The sequence below is a fragment of the Podarcis liolepis genome (assembly GCF_965112155.1).
Source record: "Podarcis liolepis genome assembly, chromosome: 5".
Classification (NCBI taxonomy): domain Eukaryota; kingdom Metazoa; phylum Chordata; class Lepidosauria; order Squamata; family Lacertidae; genus Podarcis; species Podarcis liolepis.
Window position 1 is genome coordinate 42,785,326 of NC_139556.1, and position 26,409 is coordinate 42,811,734.

General features: G+C 43.3%; 1 protein-coding gene across 1 annotated transcript in view; it reads left to right on the forward strand.

The window, feature by feature from the left end:
* Nucleotides 1-410: 410 nt before the first annotated feature.
* The window catches only part of STK32C (serine/threonine kinase 32C), a 160,140-nt gene continuing 134,141 nt past the window's right edge, over nucleotides 411-26,409 (forward strand). The window contains exon 1 of the mRNA XM_083506003.1: nucleotides 411-1,318. Coding sequence (XP_083362129.1) covers nucleotides 1,228-1,318 — 91 coding nt within the window. The 5' untranslated portion in view covers nucleotides 411-1,227. The remainder of the gene's footprint in view (nucleotides 1,319-26,409) is intronic.

Consider the following 26,409-nt stretch of genomic DNA (forward strand, 5'->3'; position numbering starts at 1 on the left):
CCAACAACTGCTCAAGGATGTCAGGTTCTGGCGCCATTCCTCTCCATCTCAGTGCATTTTGCACAGGCCACTTGGAAGAGGAATTTCAATCGGGAAGTGACCAGTCACCCTCCAATGGCCCTTGAGGAAACTTGGGCGTATTCTGGTGGTCATTTGATGGCATTCTTTTTCTGTGAACACCCCATAATCAAACCCCTTTCCCTTTTTCTCCAGGTTATTGCAGACCAAGAAAAGAAAACACTCTCAAAGAGATCTTAGTTTAACAAGAACAGCCAAAGCCTTTAAACAACAAAAGGGGGGCGGGAACACAAGAGAAATGTCCCCTCCCCTTTGCATAATAATAAACTTCCCCTCCTCATCCTGCTTGGATACATTTTTTAGTCTGCTGGCATTTATTTTTGCTTTGAAGCGAACAAGGCAGGGCAATCTGGAGGCGGGCATGGGCAACTAGCCTAATGCCCCCTCACCCTCCACCATCTCCAAACTGCCACCTCCTCCAGCGAGCTGCGTTCGGATGATCTCAGAAGGTGAAAGGTAATCCCCACGTTGGCACGACTCGAGCGCCACCTAGCCGGGAAGTGGCGAGTCTCGCGTTCCCTGGAGTTGAGGGCAAGCGGCTCGCGAGTCTCGCCGTTGTAAACGCGCACCCGCGCCGCGGAACACAAAACCCCGACCGCTCCGGGGGCGCGCCTCGTCTCCAGCAGCGTCTTTGCGCGGGGAAAGCCCAAGGCTCTGGTGAGGCAGGGGGAGGGGGAGAGAGGCGTGTTGCTTGAACAAAACCAGGGCGATTTCGATCGTGTGTTCAGAGAGAGAGAGAGAGATTGAAGCTGAAGAGGCGCTCGGGTCTCTCTCCGTTCCCCAGAAGCTGACGGGGAGTAGGAGGGACCCCCTTCTCTCCAAATCGGGAAGAAGGCGCCCAAAGGGAGCCAAGCTCGGGCACTTGGCTCCTCTTCTCCCTCCCCCAGGGCCCTGGGGGTGCGCGCCGTGCAGACAAAAGCGAGAGACTGGAGACGGAGAGAGAGAGAGAAGCAAGCGGCTGGCAAGGAAGAAGAGCCCCTCAGACACGTTGCACACAGGCGCACAAACACACGCGCGCCCTCTCTCCTCTCACACACCCCAGATCCATCTTGAAGGTGCTCTCCCGCGCCGTCTCGCCACCGCCGCCGCGCCCGGCTCGCCCAGCTTCCCGGGACTTTGGTAGGGAATGCCCTGGCGCCTCCCTCGCCAATGTTTCACTGGAGCAAGTGGAAGAAGAGGATGGGAGCCAGCATTTCCTCCTCGTCTTCCAAGAGACCCGTCTTCGACGAGAAGGAGGATGGTGAGTAAGAGCAGCCCTTTTCTTCTCCCTTTCTGCTTTTCAAACACTGCCCATCCTTCCTTTTACGCGCGGAGGGCGCGTGTGGACTGTGCATGTCTGTCGAGGGAAGAGTCCGGCTCAGGAACTCCGCTCCGGAAAGGGTCGTCGTGGGACCCTCTAAGGCGGCACTTAGGGGGAAAGTGAAATGGCAGGAAACTCAGAAGTGCTTTGTGGACGGCGCGGGGGGGTGGGGAATCGATGGGCTTGAGATGCCTCCGACAAGACTGCCCGGAAATGATGTAGCCAATTGCGGGCGCATGGCCGGGCAAAGAGGCAGTTTCTGTAAGAAAGAGAAGAGTGAATGAAGATTGGGGTTTGTTTTCTGCCTCTGGAAGGGGCACATGGTGTCCGCACGGTTCCGTGTCTGTGGTTTATGCCTTTGCCATCCTGTAAGTTTACTTCTAAGCGCAAACGTATACAATTCATAACTTTTTTTTAAAAAAAAAATAATAAGTCGCACATCCGTATCAGATGCAGAATCTGGAGCTGGTATTATGCAAATATGACCATTGTATAGATATAGGAGGCTTTATATTATATTATAAAGCCTCCTATATCTATATATTATAATTCTATGTCCTTTTCTTTTAATTTGATAAAACCATGGGGGGGGGGCTAATAGGATTAGACATTTGCACGTGTTAATGGCAGGGGATTATGGAACACGGAGAGCTGTGAAAATTTGGTAATGGGGATTAGGCTCTATAGATCACTTTTGATAATGGAGATTAGGCTATATAGACTGCATGCTCCTCTTTCCTGCCCCACCACCTCTGAAGGAGGGGTAAAACCTAGATCCTGCCACAACTCAGAGGTTGTGAAAAGTGGTGATAGTTTATCGTTGGCTGTTCTCCTTCCTTGTGTGCACTCGACAATCTGTGCATGGCTTTGCAGGGTGGGCTGAGTAATGGCAGAGGAGGCTGCAACAAGCCTGTGTACATTTACTCAGGAGTAAACCCTTCTGAATTCCTAGAGGAACATGCACAGAATTGGCTTGTGCATGCTACAGGTCCTCTCAGGATTTGCTTACATTAAACTGGTACTACCATGCAGAATTAGCAAGACGCACTGGTAAATGGTAAATGGTATTATTCCTTCTATGCATTATTAATATTTTAGCAGTGTTCATTGGCTTCTGTGATAAAGAGTGCTGAGAAAGAAACTGTCATGAATCACAGGTGCCAGGACCCAACTCACTGAAGGTTTAGAGTGCAAAAGGAAATATAAAGTTCAAAGAAAACGAACCTCTACACAACCCATTAGTTTCTGAACGCTCTGAATAAGCACTAAGACCCAGCCATCTATAACTTTATCTATCTATATATATATAAAGAAATGTCCAGTAGCACCTTGGAGACCATCCAAGTTTGTTCTTGGTATAAGCTTTCGTGTGCATGCACATTTCTTCAGATACCATGCACACGAAAGCTTATACCAAGAACAAAGTTACCGTAGTTGGTCTCTAAGGTGCTACTGCGCGCGCTCTCTCTCTCTCTCTCTCTCTCTATATATATATCAACTGTGTCAGACCAACACGGCTGCCTACCTGTATCATTTTTAATACAGTAGTACCTCGGTTCACGAACTTAATCTGTTCTGGAAGTCCGTTCTTAAACCAAGGCGCGCTTTCCCTAACAAGGCCTCCCGCCGCCAGTGCCCTTCCACTGTTTGGCTTCCATTATTAGACCAAGGTAACAAGGTAAAGTTTGCAAACCGGGACACTACTTCCGGTTTTGCGGAGTTTGTAAACCAAATAATTCATAAACAGGGTTGTTCTTAAACTGAGGTACCACTGTATTAGAGTGGTAGCAATTTTTCCTGCAAGATACCTTTTGGAGTTAGATGTGTTTACTGTGTTTGATCGGAGAACTGTTGGAAAACAGCCCAGTGTCTCACATCTGCTGGTCACTTCATTTAAAAGACCCTTCTTTATAGAATACTTGGTAAGATTCTGTGCCTGAATAAAACATCACGTCATAAATGTGTTAGAAATAAGCTACACAATTTGCACTTTTATTTTAGTTTGGTGAATTCATTTATAAATTATCTTTGAACAACTTTAATACCTAGGAATCTCTAAACAAAACTTTTCTGCCCTTCCTTTTCATTCTCGTCTCCTGTCACCAAACTGGGTTCAAATTACCATTTTTCATATTAGAGCCTGCTTATTCTGACCATTGGTACATCTAGCTCAATGTTTATGCTGATTGGCAGTCACTGACAGACAGGTGAATTGGAAATGCTGAAAATCAACCTGGGATCTTCTGCATGCAAACACTGAGCTGTATTCCCCACCCCTAAAATAGTTGCAAAACCTGTGTGTATGTGTGTGTGTGTGGAATGTTTTAACTCCTTTTCCTGATTTTTTTATTTTAAAAATTACCATTAATTCTTCATTAGTTTAATAAGTGAGAAGAACCCTGTATATAGTGATCTTGAAAATGCATGCTAAGATCATTTCCGTTATCTTGTAAGAAAAAGAAAATGCAGAACACCTATAAATTTAGATGTTAATTGGCTCCCATGTTTATCCCATATCCTGAGTGAGCCATGGAACTGAGAACTTCCTTCTTCTGCTACTCTTAATGGGTAGATTGAGTGTAACTTGTGAGCTGAGAGATCCCATGCTAATTTGAAGATGGGCTCTTCTTGACCTGGTGAGGTAAAATGCACCTTGTTGGCCTGTGACTTGCTTCTGCTCTTGCTAGAGGAACAATCCGGGGGGAGAGAATTAGCACCTGAACAAGTCCCCAGATTCTTTTGGGGATGGAGCAAAACAACTATTGCAAGCCTTCTTTGGCAATAACAGCCTTACTCAACCTGATGCACTACAGCTATTTTGGACTTCAACTTCCCTCAGTATGTGGCTGTGCTGGCTGGAGCAGATGCCCCAAACGTCTTGTGGAGATAGGCCAGGTTAGGGATGGCTGGGCTGGATATATAATATGGCATAACTTACAGCCCTCTTCAGGTGTTCAAAACAATGCATGTGGGTTTAAAGTGTGGAGGGGTGTGCATTCAAGACCAGCTTCCTTTGTCTGCTCAGGCACCGTGTTCAGCTGAATGTGGTTAGAATCCTGCACAATGAGGGTTCCTGACTGAAGGGAGGATTCTAGCCTTGTTTAGCCGAGCGCAGTTAGAATCTCTCTGCCGATCTTCATGCTAAACACATGACATTCGGGAAAGACATACAAGAAGATGCTGGTGGTGGGGATGGCATAGGTCCCCCTACACCCTTGCCCAATTTGAGGACTGCAAAGGATGATTCCTTTATCATCACAATAGTTCTGAGAGACAGTACTGTTGATAGACCAGGACAGAAATGCACTAAACAACAACAACCTAGTTTGCTTTTGCTTTTACGAGCTCTGCAATGTGGTGCCTACATTGTCAGATGATGGCTCCTGATGGTGAAAGCAGAAATCTATTTTGTTTTTGCTCTTAGGGAATAGGAGCTGTGCTCCTGCATGCATTTGTGACCACCACATTGTGGTGCTCATGCTGTTAGGCCTAACTGAATTGTGCGAGCATCAGCATTGTAGCTTAGTTGGCCTGCGTTGCTTCCAGATGTCCTGTTTCTTTATCCCAGTTTCTTTGCGGAAAGCTTGTGTGGAGATTATATGCTTGTCCACTGTTAACTGAGCATTAATTTGGACTTGTTTGTGTGGAGGCGACATGACTTCCTGTCCATCACTATTCCTCCTGACTGCATTTGTTTGCCCATCACTTTCCTTACTGCCAGAAATCTGTGTTGTTTTTTAAAAAAATCAAGTTTGTTGTGCCAGAGTGCATAAATCCTCTTTAATTGCACAAACCTAAATTTGTGGTGTGTGATTGAATCCCTCTTGCAAAGCGGCGAGTCTGGAGTCTTATCAGAGACAGTTCTGATGGTCAGTCCAGTTGTTATTCAAGATGGTGTGCTGTATAGGCACTTGCATCACATACCAGGAAATTTGCATTGTGGAATTATAGTTGATGGGGAAGTCTTCTGCAACAACCCCCCCCAACCCCCTCCAGACTTCTTATGATAAGGAAAGTGACTGGGAAATGCACTGGGAAGTATGAGATCACAGCTGCTTAGCATCTAGCCTCCCTGCAAACAAATCAGAAGGAGTGATCAATAAACAGGTCATCTGGAAGCTATAGAATTAGAGCAGAATAGAATAACATCAACCACGTACCCCACCCTTCACAATCTCAAGTTAAATTGTTTCAACTTGGAGGCCACAAACAACAGCTGACTAATAAGCCAAGCCAACCTTTGTGGACCCCACAATCTGTTCCCTCCTTTCGTATGTGAAAAAACCTTAGGGAGGGTCCTGTTTCATTTGCACTGGTATATGCAGAATATGTCCGAAAGCGTAAATGTCCCTTGCTGTGCTGAAGAGACAACTGCTTTTTTTTCTTTTCTTTTTAACTTTCTCAAAATGGCAGGACATTTGAAAGCTTTGGAGAGAGGGCCTGTGCCCTTGGCACACTGCTTACCAGAGCACCTCCACACTCCGGGCAAGCGGATCAAACATTTTTCTCACTGTTACTGATAGTTTCTTATATTACACCTACACTTGAAGAATCAAATTCTGGTGTGATGTGAGCTTGTCACTATATGAAGGAAGCCGAGAAAAAATAGTGAGGGGTGATATAATTCCCAGGTCTTCTTAAGAAACCTGCATTCACTTTGGCTGAGCAATCAGGCAAAATTTAAGGACAAGTTTTAAGGACATAACCCTTCATGTTACGTGAGTCATGCAGCATGTTTTTGAATTGGTTCACGATATACACTGGAGAAACTCCCCAGTTCAGTCGGTCAGAAAGGAGAGATTAGCTCAGGTTTAGTCACTGACTGTGGTGCCCTGCAGATGTGGCAGACTCTGACCCTCATTGGCCCCAGCTGGCTAATGGTCAGGAGTAGGGGAGGTTATGGTTCAAAACATCTGGAGGCACCATGCTGGATATCCCTGGGCTAGCATAGTGATGCTTAGTGCTATGCTCTGGTCAGATGTCAGTTCCCTAGGGGCAAGGCAGAGCAGATGTTTCAGGACCACAGACAGCTCCAAGCAAACAGTTCACTCCCACAAAGGTTTTTTTTAAATAATCTTGCAATCCCACCACATATGATAAAATGTACCTTCCCCTTCTTTATACCTCCAACAGTTCTGTTTTATACATTTTTGACAATTTTACTAGTGTGATATACCATCTGTACATCATTTTCATGTAATTTTCCTTCAACAATATACAATTGGTAAATTTCAAATCCCCTTTCCAAAGTCTTATCCAGTCCTCAGATTGTATGTTGTGACCTACATCCTGTGCCCACTTAATCATTAGTGATTTGACTTCCTCATTTTTGGTTTCCCATTCCAACAGTATATTATACGCCTTCTTTAATAGTTTGGAATTATCGTCTATAATATCCTTTTGGAATTTTGAAACTGTGTAAGTAAATCCTTTCTTATTCTACGTTGTTAATGAAAGTGCATACGCCTGTTTGCGTATTGAATGTGTTTAATAAATAAAAATAATAAATCAATTAATTGTGCATTTAATTATATATATATATTTAATGAAACAGATGGTGTGTAGCAAATATTAAATATATGGCAAACAGTTTAATTTAGGATAGGGAAATTTAATTTGGAGTGCGGCCCATGGGTTCTCTGTTGAAATACTCTTGTGGCCCACTTAGTATGAAGAGCTGGACTTCCCTGCTTCTGAGTCTTCCAGGGTCAACCCTCTGGCTGAAGGTAGGCAGGCCCCCCCATCTGTTCCATAGCCTCTGGCCTGGTGTGTGCCAGGTGCCACTGGGCTGGTGAGGCACTGGATCTCCCAGGCTCTGTGATCATCTCATCTCTAAGAGGAAGATCGGAGCTCTGAACTAGGTCTGGCTCCATAGCTGGAGGTTCTCTAGCCTCTGATTCTGATTCTTGATCCCTACTGGAGTCATGGCACCTGTGACAGGAGGACAAGGAAATCTGCATCAACATATGAAATATTTTGAAATAGAATCCACAAGGCTTAGAACTGCCTCCCACAACTTATGTAACTCTAGCTAAGACAACAGGCTTAAAGCAGCTTAAGTGAAGTACCCATTAAACTACATATATTACTTAAACCACACATTTTTACTCCTCCTGCCTCAAGTTAACCAAGCTGTAACCATGCTGTAAAAGTGGGCTCCATGGGCAGGAATGCATTTTCTATTTTTGTTTTCTCTGATACTGCTTTTTGCCATACACAGGGAAGTGTTTTCCTTTATAATGTGCTTGTTAAAATGTCTTCTATCTCAGGGCAGCTAACAAGCTCTAAATAGACAAGCATATAGATAGATAGATCACAGCAACAATTCAGCAGTGATTAATATTAGTGAAAGCGCAACTGTTACCTGACGACGCCACATGTTTTTAAGACATAACAACAGATAGCGGAGTGAGTAAAATAACTGAAGCCAATAATACCCTAATAGAGAACCAGAGGCTCTCTATATTTCTCTCCCTCTTCAATATTTTTTTCATCTTGACAGCCACATTCCCTTATGAACCATCTTCCAGGGGCTACGTACCAATGATGGGTGTAGCCATGGGCAAAAAAAGGTGTGTGTGGGGGGGGAGGCGGCTATATTTCACCTGCACCAAAGAGGTTCCTACACAGCCACTCTATTTTTTATCCAGGCAAGCAAAAAACATAATCACATGTTTGTTTGTTTTTTAAATCAGATTTTAAAAATTTAAATTGGATTTTTTTAAAATTGAAATTGGATTTTTTTAAAAAAAATGCTTTTGGAGGAAAAACCTTTCTAAAGATATTTTTCTACTTAAGTTACATTATAGTCCAAAGGCTATTCATCAGGAAATAAAGATTTGTTTTAAGTTTTTCATGTGTGCTAAAACTCAATCTAAGGTTGTTGTTTTTTTTAAAATTGTTTAACCACATCAGTTAACAAACATGGATACATATGCAATAATGTTATTGTTTTAGTTAAATAAATTGTTTAAATTGTTATTAAGGAAATGATTCTTTTTCTCCTTCCAATAAAGCACAGCAGAAAAGTTGTCCAAATATAAACAGTTAACTTATTAAACCTCACAATAATTTCATAATTATCTGTCTTTGTACATCTAATAGTAGAACTAAATCAGTAATTTTTGATATAACTGTGAAAACTACTCTGAAAATTTATTATTCCAAAAATGAAACCTTCCTCTGGTTGTAAATATTAAGATGGTACCAGCAAGAATGCGTCTTTCTGTAAAAAAAGGGATTTAAATCAAGTCTTACCGACTAGTGATTTAAATCATGATTTATATCGATTTGATTTCAATTGAGATTTCAATTGATTTGATTTAAATAATATGGAAATTGATGTACTGATCACAGTACATTCCAGACAGGCAAGAGCACTCAATAGGGATTTGTGGCCTGGAGAGAGTCCCAATGGGGTCTGAAGGGCTACATTTGGCCACTGGTCCTGAAGTCCCCCACTAGTGGTTTAAAGCTTTATTCAGCCACAGAGAATCTCAGTTTCTGTTGTGTTATTTTGGAATAGCAGTCCTTCATTCACTCAGTATGGAGACTCCAGATGACAAACCACTGCATTCCAATAGCACCTGAGTTGTGTACACCATGTAAAGGTGGTGTTTCCCCTTCGCAGTAGAGCACAGTCAGCGTGGTATGGACAGTCTTTATTACATATATACAAGAAACAGCTACAGTCCAGAATTAAGCATCCGAACCCGTTGAGTCAGATTCGGGGAGTGGCTTCCTACGATTCCCACGCCAAACGTCTTTGATCCTTACGTTTCATTTCCCTCCTTGTCTGTGCTGATTTGAAAGCCCCCTGCCTTCCTGAGTCCGAACTTCCTTCCTCCTGTTCTGCCTCTTCTGTCCAATACTCCTCCAAATCCTCCCTGACAACCAGTTTTTGTGGTGCAGCGTTTGAAATTTGCCAGGTGCATTTTGCACCTGGCTATCAGCCACTTGTGACCAGGTGAAGATGCCCAGGTCCCAGGATGGCAGCTGACATCCCCACACCTGGAGGTCCATGCCTGGGGTTCCTTGGATCTTGCCTGTTTCCACACACTGACAGAACATCCTCTAGAATTCTGTCCGTGATATTTTATCTACACAATCAGAACAAATTTCAGGAACCAAAAGGTCACATTGAAAAATACAATTTTCAAGCTGTCTGGCCCCCAAATGGCAACTAGACATTCCGTTTTGGCGACTGTAACCTTAGTCTAAGGAGCCATTTGGCGCCTAGCTTACATATCTGAGTTTCAAACACTGTTAACAAGGCAACTTCGCTGTGTCCTTCTGCATGTGTGCACAACGTTTAAAATGCCATTTCCCCAAAAGCAGAATGGAAAGTTTTTGTTGGAGCTGTTAGCACAGCAAAAATTTCCATCTTTTTTGAACGTGCAGAACTTTCTCAATTCCCATCTCACCCTCAATACATTCTCTAATCCATTGTGATTATATAGGTATATATATATATATATATATATACCAGAGCTGTGAGGTTTTAAAGTAATTCAGTCAAGCATCAATTGTACTATGCATTCTCTTGAAAATTGCATGCACTTAAAAAGAGAAAACTACCTCGGATAGCGGAAGCAGTATGCCTCTGAATACAGGCTGCTTGTGGCCTTCTTACAGGCATCTGGTTGTGTGATAATAGGAGACTGGATTAAATCTCCTGGTCTGATCCAGCAGAGCTGCTCTTATGTACCTTTTAAAATGAGGACGTAGTGCCAAGAATATGGATAACCATGATGTGTTACCCCCCTCGTGGGTGGGTGGGATTGTTATGCAATGCTCTTCTAAATATATTACCATTTCATAGAGATGTATTTTAAGCATTGCCTGCTCCTCCATATATATATATATATATATATATATATATATATATATATATATATATATATATATATGAAGACATTGCTTGTTAATATATCCAGAAGCAATTACCGCATTGTTCTGGTGTGCTTCTGTTTACTGGCACAGCATGGTTGCTATGGAGACCCCTTAAGACATTTTGGGGACATCCCTAAATAAAATGTCAATTAATGCCTTATATTTTTGTGGGAGAGAGACAATATTATGAAATCCGTGCTCTCATTATGACCATGTCATATTGGGTTAAAAATAAAATAGCAGTGCTAACTAGAAGGCATGAGAATCTCTCTCTCTCTCTCTCTCTCTCTCTCTCTCTCTCTCTCTGGAGTTAGTGTACAGACAAAAGACACAGGAATGCAGGAAGCTGCCTTCTATCGAGTCAGAACACTGGTTCATCTAACTCAGTATCGTTTATAATGACCTGCAGTGACTCTTCAGGGTACCAGACAGGGCATTCCTGGAGATGCTAGGGGATTCAACCTGAGACCTAATGAACACAAAATGGATGTTCTACCACTGAGCAACAGCCTTTCCTTATCAAAGGTCAATAGAAGCTGAGGGATGTCCCGGTGCTGGTCTACTTTCCCTAAGGAGAGGAGCCGGAAATGGTGTCTGGGCAGGGGCAATGTGGCCTACTTGTCATCCCAACGGTTCTTCAACCTGCCCCTTCCCTGGGATGAAATGGGCACTGGATTCACAGCTGTGGTGGTCACACCCTGCTTTCAAAATCCCTAGAGGACTCTGGAGGAGGGTAGGTTACATGTCGAACAAATAATGGGGCCGCACAGCTGGCCTTGATATTGCGCAACACCCTACCTCTGATATCCAAGTATTGTGCTGAATAGGGAAAGTTTACTAGCAATTTGAGTTTCAAATTGTGCAGAAATTGAGAAGCAGGCTGTGGAGCTGTGCAATGTCAGTGGCCAGGCCAGAGGTGGAGCCCCCCTGCTCTTTCTATGCATGGTGTCTCCATCTTGTGGAACAAGCACAATTGAATTATACAGGCTGGGCAGCTGCTGTGTGTGTCTGTGTGAGGGGGGTACATCACATGTTTGGAGCAGTGGGCAAATCTGGCCCAGCCATGCTGAAACTGTGTGAGACTCTCCCCCCAAACACACAGTCTTTTCCTGACATGGCTCTTTAATTGTGCTACATTGTTGTTGTTTAGTCGTTTAGTCGTGTCCGACTCTTCATGACCCCATGGACCAGAGCACGCCAGGCACTCCTGTCTTCCACTGCCTCCCGCAGTTTGGTCCAACTCATGCTGGTAGCTTCGAGAACACTGCCCAACCATCTCGTCCTCTGTCGTCCCCTTCTCCTTGTGCCCTCCATCTTTCCCAACATCAGGGTCTTTTCCAGGGAGTCTTCTCTTCTCATGAGGTGGCCAAAGTATTGGAGCCTCAGCTTCATGATCTGTGTGCTACGTTAGGAGTTCCGTATTTGCTATGGTAGATCACAACAGAAAACAGAGCCTAGGCAGGAAGCTGGTTGTGAAGAACTCTCTCTGTCCCTCATGTATACTTGGTCCCCAGCATTGTTGGCCACGTACCAGCATGGAATGATGTACTGCACCATCTGCAATGCAGAGGTTGAAAGTGCTTAAATCAGCCTTCACAACCCCCCTACATTAGTGAGGTCAAGAGGTGCTCTTGCTTTTATTTTGTATTATATCTTTGTGTAGAGTCCAAATGCCATTGTATCTAATCAAAATTGATTTCATAGGATGAGACACCTGATCCTTGACAAATCCACTTCTTACTACTGTCCTTTATTATGGAGCACACTTTAAAAAAGATCTTGCTTCCCCACTTTCACCTTTTCACAGTATAACGGTGAAATACTCCAGCGATGCTCTGCACTCTTTGTTTATTTACTGTACAGTATCCAAAGCCTGAATGTGTCTGGTGTGTACTCTGGGAAACCAAGGTATTTCATCTGCAAAGGAATTCATCTTAGCTTGAAATATGTCTGTGGTTTTCTTTAAGAATGATATATCTGTTGGCTTATAGAGATCCTGTTGTACAAGTTTTAAAGGGTGATTCCCATTCTCAAAAAGTTATATTAATATTCCCCATAGATGAAATGTATTTTGATGTCCACAGACAGCTCACCTTATGGTTCTGTCCCATTACAGCCACTCCTGTTGTGTCGCATATCCTGTCTTACCTCAAGTTGTCCAGGGAGTTCAGAATAACAGGGGAGCTGTCCAGCAAGCCCAAGCAAGATGAGATGTTGCTTCAGCACTGGTTCGGCTTCTACGGAGCTATTTATACTTGACTGCTGTCTCACTTCTTCCTTGACTGTCCTCAAGGAGGAATTGGGTATCCTTCTCATGAGTAGGACTCACAGAAAGTTGTCCTCACACATTTAAATAGGTACTGGGCCTTTGGTTCTGCTGTTTGGTTGGACCTATTGTCACCTCTGCTCCTCGGGTGAGTTGGTGGGTAAGTCGGTGAGGAGATAAGACTAGTGAAGGTGTTGCAGTTTCTCAGACTTGTGGCCTCTTTGAACTGGGTCTCTCCCCAGGTGCAAGGGTCGTTGGTCTCTGTTGCCTCTCCTGGAACCCAGTCTGCACTAGGGCTAGCAATTCAGTCTTCTTCTTCCTTTGAGGTCTTGTGCAGTTCAGGGCTGAACCTCTTGTGAAGATGGTGAGACATAGCAGGTTCCAACAGAGAAAAGTTAAAATATGATAGTCCTCAAACTTTCTTAACTGCTTCCTTTCATGTAAATAATCTAAATTGGGATCTTTGGATGAAGGGCAGTATACAAAGTTAATAAATATATAATAATAATAATAATAATAATAATAATAATAATAATAATAATAGAACCTCATTTTATTTTATTTTTTTGTAGCTGTTGGCTTCTCTTCTCCATATCTGTTATAATGGCAATAGAGGTCTATGAATGCAGTTTTCCTGTTTAGGGAAGTTTGTAATGTTTGATTGTATTTTTAATATTTTGTTGGAAGCCGCCCAGAGGGGCTGGGAAAACCCAGCCAGATGGGTGGGGTATAAATAAAAAATTATTATAATTATATTATTATTATTATGAACATTAGACTGGGGAAGGGTCACAGCTCAGTGGTGGAGTGTCTGCTTTGTTTGCAACAGGTCCCTGGTTCAAGCTCCAGGTCAGGCTGTCTTATGCTTGAAACCCTGAAGAGGAACTGCCAGTCATTGTAGACAATACTGATGGATGAATGATACAGCTCTGTATAAGACATCTTCCTGTGTTCCTATGACTGCTTGCCTTGCCTCTAGATATCCAGTAGAAAGTAAGGGACCATGACCTCTCTATGTGTTGCAGAGAAGTGTGAGGAGGTACTTCTCTGAAAAGACTAAGATGTCTGGTTTCACTGAAAGAAGGAATTCTTTCAATACAGTTGCCTGTCTGAACAGAGGTATGTGTGGACACTTAGAAGACATTTCCAGCTTCCATTCCTTTGACACATTTAGAGCACTCTAGGCTTCAGGAGTTGTATTGGACCCCAAAGGCTCTTAAAATCTGTAAGTAGCATTTGAGTTATGGCACTTGCGATGTCTCACCAGCAGCCGCAGTTGAAATTTTCTGGAGGTTAGTGGCTCTGCTTTAGGTTGCCTCGACGCTGTTCTCATTCCCATGGAAACCTGTGAGAAACTTGGGAAAATAGGGCAAGGTGCTTAAAATAATCTCAGTTTTGAATAAAGTAATAGTGGGCTAGAAGATTAGATGCGCATCACTGACAAGTGTTGTTTTATATAGTTGAGGGTGAAAACATGAGTGATTCATGGAGTTGTGAGTCCTGTTGGACACCTTGCCTTTGATCCAGAACCCCATAGGCGCATAAGGTTGCTACTGTTCCCCACGGGGAAGAAAAATGTGAGCGCACACTGGGACACAGCTGTGTACAGGGAAGCCTTGCTGAGTTGTGCACACCAATGACTGCAGATCAGCAAAAGTTCAATCAGGCAAAAATTATACATGGCTAAGGTTCATCAGAACCAGTGGGAGTGCACTTCAGATTAACTATGCCTAAGTCCTAGTTCATTGGCTAATTGCAACTAACTTTTGCTTGACTCTCACCAATTAATTTATATTTGTGAAGATTGCTTTCCTGTGTAATCTGTATAGCTGCATTATTTATCCTTGCATATTTACTCCCCTTCCTGTTTCTTTCCTTTGCACCAGACAAAATGATAAGCACTTTAGAGAGCTGCTTAAAAGAGAACATTGAAAAAGACTGCTGTTGGTGATGCTTACTTGTACAGAAGACTAGACCCTAAAAGAGCAACATCTTTCAAAACTTTCCCATAGTTTAAAAGCCACAGTTTCAGTAGAGACTGTTCCTGATTCAGTTTCATGCCAGATGTATTCCAGTAAAGGCACGGGGAAATTGTGGCTGCGTGATGGGCAGCCTTGCCCTGTATGAGAGGATAAAATGAGACAGTGTGTGAAGATTCATATGGGTGAAGACCATCAAGTCCAGGACTCCTGGGAAGGTGCAATGGGTAGTAGCCAAGCTGGGAATCGAGCAGAGGCAGATAGATTATTCAGTTATGGGAATACTTTCATATACTTTCAGAGAGCCAGTGTGGTGTAGTGGTTAAGAACGGTAGTCTTGTAATCTGGGGAACCAGGTTCGCGTCTCCGCTCCTCCACATGCAGCTGCTGGGTGACCTTGGGCCAGTCACACTTCTTTGAAGTCTCTCAGCCCCACTCACCTCACAGAGTGTTTGTTATGGGGGAGGAAGGGAAAGGAGAATGTTAGCTGCTTTGAGACTCCTTAAAGGGAGTGAAAGGCGGGATATCAAATCCAAACTCTTCTTCTTCTTCATAGTATTTTTCCCCCTTAACACCCTGTTCTAATTCTGTAAGGAGCAAGACAGCTCAATGGACACAGTACCATGGAGAGTTCCTGGTGAGCAATTTGTTTCAGCAAAGATTGCAAGTTAACTGTCCACATTGCCGTTAGCACAGGCTCATGTGAACACACACAGCAACATATATGTTTCCAGGCAGGATTGAAAGTGATTACAGCTGCAATTCTAAAGGCTGCCCTCTGTATTGGCTGGCATTCCTTGCCGGCTCTTTCCCTTACAGCTCTTGATTTTCTGTAGTTTTGCTGCTTGTTTGTTTCCATTCTGTCTTGTGCTTATGTTGATATTAGCTGCCTCAGGTGGTTCTAATTTTAGCTAGAAAAGGCAGGATATACATATATACATATGACTGATAAAACAGATACCAGGATAGGATTATGTTGTCAAAAGTTTGAGTGTATGCCTTCATCTATAACAAGAAATTCTTAATTTCAAAATAAAAGGCCTTTAAAAAACAACAACTGTAACAGCTTTGTGTTATTGATGACTATGGAAGCCTCAACTCTGTTTATCACTCACTTACTTAACTAGAAATATCTGTGATAAAATTCTTCCTTCTCAGGGGATATTATTATTATTATTATTATTATTATTATTATTATTATTATTAATATTGTAATTGCCTTCCACATATATACCCAAGGCAATTTACAGACGCATCTTTAAAAACTGCTGAAATAATTAGATCTATACTCTAGATGCTAAAATTCAATTAAATATGTTGATATTTAGGTTTTCTGTCTCTCTCTTGAGTGTGTCTATGCATAGATACATGAAATGTCTCCCTTGAGCCAATAGGTTAGCGGGTTTTATCCAGTTATGTTAGAGCACAAACCCTGAAATGAAAAGGCCTAGGTTAGTCATGGCCAGTAATATCAGTGAGTCTACTCTGCGCATGACTTGATTGGATGCAACCCAATATAGCCACCATGGCATAGTCAACACAGTACTGGGTTCAGATGCAGGATATCCTGATTCAATTCCTCACCCACCCATTATTTGCTCAACTGATGGCCTTTCTTGAGCAGGCCAACAGTTATCATCCCGAGGAATGCAAGGATACTGGGATAAGAATGGTAAAGCATTTCATTCACAATTCAAAAGAAAGTTAGGGCTGCTAAAGTCACATTGAAATTAACAGGTCATGGCTGAGCATAAGTTCCTTCCTCTGGATTTGGGCCAGGAAAAATATTGTCAAAGGGAGAAATTCACTGGAATGTTCTCCTGTGGCAAGCCCACTGAAATGAATGGAAGCTGCTCAAATTTCACACATGAGACTCTTTCACGAAACCTTCCTGGTGGATTGTAGCCTCAGGCCACAATGCAAAGCACACTTCTTAGGAAAGAACTTCTTTAGAACTTATTGAGACTTATTTCTGAGTAAAAGTGATGACAGTTGCACAGAAGTCTCAATGAGTTCAATGAGAGATTCTAGCTAGTAAGGGTGCTCAGGATTGTAGTCTGAGACCACGATCCTATAGGCAGTTAATTGAGAGGAAATCCAATTGAACTCAGTTGGGACTTTCTTCTGAGTGGGCATGTTTAAAATTCTGCTGTGTTTATAGCCTCATTTTTCTGTTTCAGGTAAGTGTCAAAATTGGTGTTGTTACATCAGGGGTCATCATGCATTTCTGTCAATATATTTTGTTTGTCCCTTTGTTAAATGTTGGGCCTGTCAAATAAACCCCAGCTGAGAGAAAGAAAAAGGGTGTTTTCCGCCCTAGATTCGTTGCAATCCTTCCCTGTAAAATTTTGCTAGATCTAAAGATTTCTTTTTAAAAGATCTACTTGAAATGTTCAGAAAAAAAGTCAGATACGTGACAGGCTGATATCTTTTCTATATAAAAAAAGTGTTTTGATATTCAGCTTACTGCTTTTGCTTAAAAGAAGATAGGCAATCTACTCAGTTTCTATTACAGTGAAGAGAGTCATTGGTTGTAATCCGTGACAGAAGCAGGAGGTATAGAACAAGGATGGGGAAGATCCGGACTGCAGGCTTAATTTGGTCAACTAGGCGTATTTTGCCCCCAAGGCCATTCCTGCCCGTGCAAAATGCTTTGCAGAAGAGCACTTTGCAAAGAGCTTTTCAAGATCCAACCTGCCTTGAGAAGCTCCTTACAAAGTGCCACCTTGTGCAGCACTTTGCAAAGTGCTCTGCAAGACCCATGTGGGGGGAAAGGGTCACCTGACATAAGTGGAACATCAGGTGACTGGCAGGTGGGCAGCTCCATCTACCTGTCATGCTTGATCCAGGAAGGGAGAGGGAGATAATAATCTAGCCAGCTGTCTAAATCCTGTTCCTCACCCCAGTGTAGAGTAAAAACCTATACGACTCATGACCACATGAACTAAAGTGGGGCTTTATATGTATCTCACAAGTACCTTGTAGCATGCTCAGAAAGATCAACAGCAAAGGTCTATTTGGGAGCAAGGTGAACTGGGATGAGTTGCTAAGCTCCATTCCCTGTGTTGCCTCTGTCCAGTATACCTGAAGGAGGATCTCCATCCCCATCGTTCTACCCAGACACTGAGATCCAGCTTCCGAGGGCTTTCTGGCGATTCCCTCACTGTGAAAAGCCAAGTTACAGGGAACCAGGCAGAGGGCCTTCTCAGTAGTGGCACCCGCCCTGTAGAACGCCCTCCCACCAGATGTCAAAGAGAAAACCAACTACCAGACTTTTAGAAGACATCTGAAGACAGCCCTGTTTAGGGAAGCTTTTAATGTTTGACAGACTATTGTATTTTAATATTTTGTTTGAAGCTGCCCAGAGTGGCTGGGGAAACCCAGCCAGATGGGTGGGATATAAATTATTATTGTTATTATTATTGTTATTATTGTTATTATTGTTATTATTGTTATTATTGTTGTTGTTGTTGTTGTTGTTATTATTATTATTATTATTATTATTATTATTATTATTATCATCATCATCATTATTATCATTATTATCATTATTATCATTATCTCTGACACCTTCCATGAGCTAGAGGATGACCTCTGAGGTCTGTTTTTGTATAATGCTTTGAGGTTTGTTTTTCAGTCAAGTGGCATATAAATCGTATGAAATAAATAATAAATAAAATAAATGTGTGGAGGTGCCCCTCATGATTTAGAACCCTTCAAAGCTGGGGCCAATACTTTACCCTCCAATTTGTGGGGGTTGATGGGGACAGCAACACAGTTTGGGCTGGAGATGGTGGAATTTAGCATGTTTGGTCCCACTCACTTTTCTTGCACGTAAGATTGACATCTTGTACCTCTTGCAGCACTTCTGAGCAGGACTCTGTACAGTGGTACCTCTGGTTACGTACTGAATTCGTTCTGGAGGTCTGTTCTTAACCTGAAACTGTTCTTAACCTGAAGCACCACTCTAGCTAATGGGGCCTCCTGCTGCTGCCGCGCCGCCAGAGCACGATTTCTGTTCTCATCCTGAAGCAAAGTTCTTAACCCGAGGTACTATTTCTGGGTTAGCGGAGTCTGTAACCTGAAGCGTCTGTAACCTGAAGCGTCTGTAACCTGAAGCGTATGTACGTACCACTGTACTTGTGTATGTTTCTGCCATTTCGGATAAGAGACAGCTGCTACATTGTACTGGTTTCAGCTTTCATACAGTATTCAGAGACAGCCCTATCTAGGCTCCCGCCACTCTCTTGGTCTTCTGGACCACATTAGGCTTCCTATCCTTCTCAAGCTGCTTCTATCTAGATTCTGCATCATCTGTCCTTCCTTTGGCTCCAAAGCATCATAGTTTCTAAGACAGCAGGCTGGGGTGAGATGGGCTGGCTTGCCTCACAGTCTTCTTATTTATTTGGGTAGCGTTACTCTCTACAGGGAGAGTTCTGCTGAGTTCTTGAACCGAGGAAGGCTATTTAAACTCGCCAGCATCAGCATGTTTTCTGCACAGCGTTTGTGCTGTGCGCTCTCCTTCTGCCTCCAATTTCTTCAAAGCTCTGCTTTCAATGTGCCTCTGCTAGCCCAGCAAGCACTAATCCTTCTCTTGGATTGTGATGAAAGGGAAGAATCCCCGGGTGGCCCTAAAACCTCTGTCTTGAAGATTACCCAGCTGGTCCTCTTTCTGAATTTTGTCCCCTTGTGGAGATTGATTGCAGTGTCCTAGGGTGCCTCACTGTTTCTCTGTAAGTCTCCTTTCTCATGCTGGTTAGCAAGTAAAACACAGAACGTAATGGAGCCAAAACTCAGCACTTCTATATTGCAAGGATTTCAGTGGCAAGAGTTTCAAGCTCTATGTGTGGTTTATCCCCTGCGACCCGTTACGGCATGGGACCCTCTTGGCTCAGTTGCAGCCTACCTAAATTGCCTGGGAGGGACATAACTGTAGGACTCTCTTGGCTTATAGATTGGCGAGAATGAGGGATAGAAAGTGGCTGGAATGACTGGGAGCAGGGCAAGGCATAAGACACCCTTCAGATGTCTGCACCTCTCACCATCACTGATCATTGGCCATTCTGGTCAGGGCTGATGGGAGTTGTAGTCCAACCATACCTGGAGGGTAGCAGGTTCTCCATCTCTGGCATAGGTGTGTGACTTCTATGATTCTATGACCCATGCCTCGAGACAACCCATGGCTATGCATAAGACGCAACGGACCTCAAGAGGATGAGGAGGATATGCACTGGGCAAGGAAGAAGCTGGTGGCATAGCTAGCAGGGACTTTCTCAGAGACTCCTCATCAGGAAGGCTCAGGTGGATAGGCTGTGTTCAAAGTGACAAGGGACTGGCCACTTCAGGGAGAAGCAAGAGACTCCATTGCCATAGTTGAGGAGGCCTGTGAATACTTACTGGTAAGTAATGAAATAAATCCCTGTTCTCTGACCTACTGTCCTCACTAGGACCCCATGCAGCTGAGCAGATATACCTCAATTGCATGCTCAGTTTGAAATCAAGTTATAATCCTTTTTATTTTGGTTAGATCACATCTGTTGTACTTCATCAGAATTACTGCTGCTACCTCCTGCTGCCTTTTCACAAAGGAGAGCTTCCTTTTGGAAGCTCCTCTTTTGATTGTTTATCCCTGTAAAATAAATAGGCACAACTGAAGTTTGAGAAAACCATGGGCGGCATCCAGCACCGTCGCTCCATGAATGGTAGGAGTTTCTGCCTACAGAAGGATAGTTAAGGGTCATGAGTGCAACTCTGCTCCTGTGAAGAGAAGCCCTTTCACAGAGTAACAATGTTGGAAGCTGCCCTATCTGTGCAATCCAGAGAAAGCAAGGAAACCTTTAGAACGAGTGAGTTTCTTAACACTTAAGGAGCATATCAGTGGGATTTGAGTGCCGTTCTCTCTTGGCAGTGTGCCCACAGTGCTACTCATGAAAGGAAACCAAGCGTGAGAAGTGCTGCGATGTCATTCTTGGCTCATACCCTTGGTTGGTTTCTGGAGTACCTCCCTTTATTTCCCCCCATATGACTGCCATTTGTATAGGAAAAAGTAAATGGTTGTACTCCAGGACACCAATGTGGTAAGGCAGAATCCACCCATCACCACTGTCAATGGGCACTCCAGCCTAGAGGAAGAACAACCTAACGTGGACACCAAGGTACACTTGGGCCCTTTCAGTATGGGGAAGGGCCACAGCTCAGTGGCCGTTTGCTTTGTACGCACAAGGTCCCAGGTTCAATCTTGGCATCTCCAGCTAGGGCTGGGAGCATCTCCTACCTGAAACCCCACAGTGCTGTTGGACTGCGTAGACTACACTCAGCTACAGTAGGTAGACGAGTGGTTCAACACTGGGTTGAGGCAGCTTTCTGCTCTATTGCCTGGTGTAATTATGAGCATTTCACTTTGTCAAGGAGTCAAGGAGAGTTAGCCAGAAATGAGGCTGGCATTAATCACAGACATCTGTGTTCTCGCCATACTCATCAATGTTTATGATCTGAGAATCAAATAGGATTGGTGTGTGTGTGTGTGTGTGTGTGTGTGTGTGTGTGTGTGGAGAGACGAGTGTCCTGGCCACTAGAGTGCTGATAGCAAGACAGGATGCAAATATATTGCTTCCCTCTGTGACATTGGTGCCATGTCTCCGCTCGTTCTGCCTCCCTACTGTGTCCTTGCGAAGGCATGTGGAGAGCAGAAAACATGTCATTTCCAATCTTCTCCCTGCCTACAGAGAAGGGATGGAGCAGGGAGAGCAAGAGGGAGGGTGTGACGTGCCCACATATGGCAACTATATTTACAGAGTGTGCTAGCTCTTGAAGCAATGGGGGCTGCTTGATGGATCAGTGTGATATCAATGCGCCATCTCTGCCCATTTTGCGATCCTTCTTATGTGCTGCCTGTGGATTTCAAATGGCCAGATAATATTTAGCTCTGAAGATTACCACATCCTGAAAACCAACAACTTCTTCAACAACGACAACAACAGAAACCCCAACCAAGCCGCGAGCCTTATGTTCTTTCCCAACCTCTTTGATTGCCTGCAGGTCTTTCAGATGGAAGCTCTTTAAAGTAGCAATACTGTTTCTCTTGTCTGGAAAAATCTTTTTTTACAGAACTGCATTGACAAGATTTATTGCCTGGAAAGCTGCCAAATGTGGAATGCTGGATCAATGCGAAATCTCCCCTCCCCCAGCTTCTTCCCCCATTATCAGTGCCCTAGATATACAGTGATGGCTTTGCATGTACCCAGGGACTAGGAATCAGGGTCTTAATGCAATTGCATCTGAACCAAGGATGCACGGGGCCCATCTATGCAAGGCTTTTCGGGACCGATACTGTTTGTACGAAAGACGCTGGTTCACAGGTTTAATTTACAGTCCAACCCTGTGGCTTTTTACTCAGAAGTAAGCTCTACTGCTTTCAGTGGATCTTACTCCCAGGGAAGTAAGGAAAGGAGGACTCTGGGGCTCAATTCAAGATAATGCTCATCAGGCTTTAGAGTGAAAACCTGCACACAGAGCTTGGGTTCAGCTTTGGCATGTGTGATATAATAAGAGAAGAGGACTGTGCCTCTGGTCATATGTGTTTTCTCAATGTTGCCTGTTGTTTTGATGATAAAATGGAATAACCCCTGCCATCAAAATGGGTACCTATGGCTCCTCCACAGGAAAAAAAAGAGATCAATGGTTGTTATTCATTAGCTATAATTTCTAATGAATTCCAGTACAGGCCCTCTTCAAAAGAGCATGTTTGGATGTAAGGTGTGTTGGGAGAGGGGCTGGCTTCATGGCCCCTGCAAGATTCCCTATCACAGAGGGACCTCAAATTGCATTGAGCTGAGTGCACTTAGAAGCCTCTTTCAGACCTTCTGTTCAACACGGGTAGGTTGGGTACAGAGTGGGTAGGGACTTTCAGGGTGGAGTGGGTGCCTGCCTGCCTGCTTTATGCCCACATGCATTTTTCTTTTAACGAATTGTTAGGGCTGCAGATGACTAAGATAATGAAGATTCAAATAACGAATGTTACAGTGTTCTGTTTCATTATATTTTAGTTCACAAATGTTCATCCAAATGAAAGTAGCACAAGATCGTTCTCTTCCATGCTAATTGCTCTGTGAAAGGCATGGCTTGAAGTTTCTGCAAGGTGATAGTTACACCCTCTAATGAATCTCAGTGCTCCAGAAAAGGGGGGGAAAAAGAGTGTAGTTGAGTGCAAACTTGGCTTATGAGCAGTTTGAACTAATGGGTTTTGCCACCTACCACCATTAAGAAATATATCCCCCATATTTAATCAAATTATTCCCTACAGTGCACAGATAAAACACCATATGTTGCTAAGTGAGAAACTGTAAGACCTTCAGTTTAAAAAATTTGGCCAGCTCACTAAAGTAGCTCACAAACTGCTGTTATGTTTGTGGGTTTGTATGATCTTCTGAATAGACATTTGTGTGTGTGCTTTGTCCTCAGCTGATATGGAAAGTCTTCTATTTCTGTAAGCATAATGCTTATTCAGGTATCTCAACAATAACGGGATTATTATAATTCCTTGTAAAGACCCAGTGACATGTGGAAGACACAAAACACAAAGCAAGAGCTGCTGACTGAGGATTGTGGGCCTTAGAGTTGATTAATTTCTCAAACCTTCCTGTTTCAGTGCATTAACAGATTTTTTCCCCAGTCCATGTTAAGGCTCCCACATTTCCTGTCTTTTAGGGTCTACCACTGATGTTCAATCTTTTGTCAGAATTTACATAAGCTGACTTATGTAAGACAATAGCCCAACCTGCTGATAGTTGAAGGAAAGAACTAACTTCAGTATACTTTAATAGTGTACAATTACCCCCCCACACTTTCAGTTAGCAGTGTTCAGTGACCACAAGATTTGCCTTGTATCTGTAGAAGCTGCTCAATGTGTGCAATATCCACTCTACACTGTTCCATTTGATTCATTGCTCAGAGAAAAAAAACAGATTTGTTGAATCAAAAGCTCTGTTTCATCCCCATTGACTATAATGGGGAATCTAAAAATGTCTATAACACACGCACGCACCCCCCCCCCTTGGTGGATGAAGTTAGCAGGCAGATAAAACCCTTTGGAATGGATTGATCCTGCCAGATTTTACACAGACCCACCCACAAGTTTTCATGCAGGGAATCCTTAAGTTATTATTATTAATAATAATAATAATAAAAGAAATAGTGTAATTCTTCTTTTCTGTCAGAACTGGATTCAAATGGTAGGCATGGTCATTTACCATTTTGGGGTGGGAAAGTAGAAATCACATTAATTCCCCTAGTTTTTGTTGGCAATCAGTCTGAAAACAAGCGGTATGGCAGGGGTGCCCCTTGGTAAGAAACTTCCCAAAATAATTCAGACGAATAATTCCAGTGACTATTGTGATAATGATTTTTACCTTATCTATAAAAAACTACATAGTCACCATTTTCTCTCTCACTCTTGCCCCTTCCTGGAATAAAAATTAAAAATGCTTTCTGCGATGATAAAAGAGAGAGAACACTATTATTTTTAATGCTTGCTAGGAAAAAGAATGACTGGAAACGAAGCAGCTGACCTTAATAGTCTAACTTGGTTGCTTACGCCCTGCTCTCACAGCCAAAACTTGAAGGAGGATTATCCTTGTGAAGAACAGCTCTGTTTATTTCCTTCAGTATCCCTCCCCTAAATCACTGTGATTGGATTGGCCTTGGAAAATAATTCACTGTGATTAAAAGCTAGCAAAATGGGGGGAAAACCCACCCTTTTCCATACCACCCCCTTCCCTCACAAGCTGTGGATCAACTTGGATTTGTATCTCTGGGGGAAAAGGCAGGGGAGAGAGGCTGTGCATTTAACTTTTTGTGTGTGGAAAATCTGAGACCAAAGAGCAACTTGGAAGCGTAAGGGGTCCCTGGTCCACCTCAGGATGTATTCTGACCCAGGAAAGTGAGATCATGACAGGAACCACTCCAATGCAGTGGCGTAGCGTGGGTTGTCGGCACCCGGGGCAAGGCAAGTAATTTGCGCCCCCTAACCCGTGGATTTGCGCCCCCTAACCCTAACCCCCAGATGTTGCGCCCAGTGCGGCCGGCTCCCCCTGCACCCCCCACGCTACGCCACTGCTCCAATGCGCCTCATTCTTTGGGGAGGGAGGCTCGTTTGATTTCATTGTACATAGGTTGTACAATGACAATAAAGGTATTATTACTATCCACCCCACTACTTTCAGCAAAGTCACAGAAGCTGCCATGTGCTGTGTCAGTTGCTCTAGGAGGATAGAAAGCTTTACCCAAGTTGAAAACATAAAGGGTGAACTAGGAGCAGGTTTTGGGTGTTTATGTGCTATAGTACCACATGATGCACTGAAATATAGTTCACTTACTTGATGCTCCTATTGTGCCTTGGTGAAACAGGGAATAAAGACCCAGAGTTTGGCTAGCAGGGGCCCTGATTTGCGACAGTGGTCTGTAATGGTGCCATCTGATTAGTCTTGGCCTACTCATCAACTTCCTTGCATGGGAGTAAAAAATGACAGCGCAGTTGCTGAAACCTAGGAGTTCATTCACACGTTGAGAATGCAGGCACCAGGCATCATAGAATCATAGAACTGTAGATTGGGAAAGGACCCAGAGAGTCGTCTAGTCCAAAGTCCTGCAATGCAGGAATCTCAGCTTAAGCATCCATTATAGACCTCTGCTTAAAAACCTCCAATGAAGGAGAAGGGAGAGGGAGGGACCTTCTGAGGGAGCCCGTTCTACTGTCGGACAGCTCTTACTGTCAGAATGTTATTTGTGATATTTAATTGGAATATTTTTGTGTGTGACTTGAATCCATTGGTTAAGGTCCTAGCTTGTTCCCTCTTCCATGTGACAGCCCTTGAGATATTTGAAGATGGTTATTATATATACTTTCAGTCTCCTCTTTGCCAGGCTAAACATGCCCAGCTCCCTCAACTGTTCCTCATAAACCTGGGTTTCCAGACCCTTGAACATTTTGGTTGCCCTGCTCTGCACACGTTCCAGCTTGTCAACATCCTCCTTCATTTGTGGTGCCCAGAATTTGACACAGTATTCCAGGTGTGGTCTGACTAAAGCAGAATGGAGTAGTACTACTACTTCTTTGCTAACCTGGTACCCTCCAGATGCTTGGACTGCAGCTTCCCCTCCACTCAGCCTAGTTATCAAAGGCTGCCGTGGATCATTGCCTCCAACTGCATTCAAGCTTGCCTCTAATATGTGGATAATTTGCTTTGATGTCAAATCAAGCAAGCTCTGGGTGTTTTTGTTGTTTGTGTTTTATGGGTAAATAAGGAATGTCAGGCTCCAGGCCTGTCAATCATATGCTTCTTTAAATCCCAGAATAAACTGATGAACTAATGTTTAATGTAACTGAACAGCCAAAATGAAATAGGCTCTAAAAATAACTATGGAGCCTAAGCTAAATGTACTATTTCATCCCTGCATCTTTGAAGGGTCTCTGAACAGCGTGCACTAGAAGTCAATTAGCACATTAAAAGTCACCCCCTGTCATATTTTACTCCTTAAGCCCTATTCTCAAGCAGCTGTTACCACAAACTATAAACATTCGTTTCTATACTGTCAGCAGCAGCTCAAGCACTTTAAATGTAGGTGGGGGGACAATGGGAGAGATGGAAAAAGACACCGGTGTTTGTCTACTTTTGTTCAGAAAAGCTTAGCCAGTTCATGAGCTGTTCTACCCCGTTGATGCTGCTGGAGATAAAAACCCAAATTAGCTATTATTTTGTTCTTTTCTCAAGCTGTTATCTGCGCATATGAAACCAGGAACTTGCACATTTCAGAAAGCATCCACGTAACCATCTTTGTGTGTGTTATTTTAATCCCCTATGAAGTTGTTTTCCAAATGGGATGCAAATTGTGGGTAT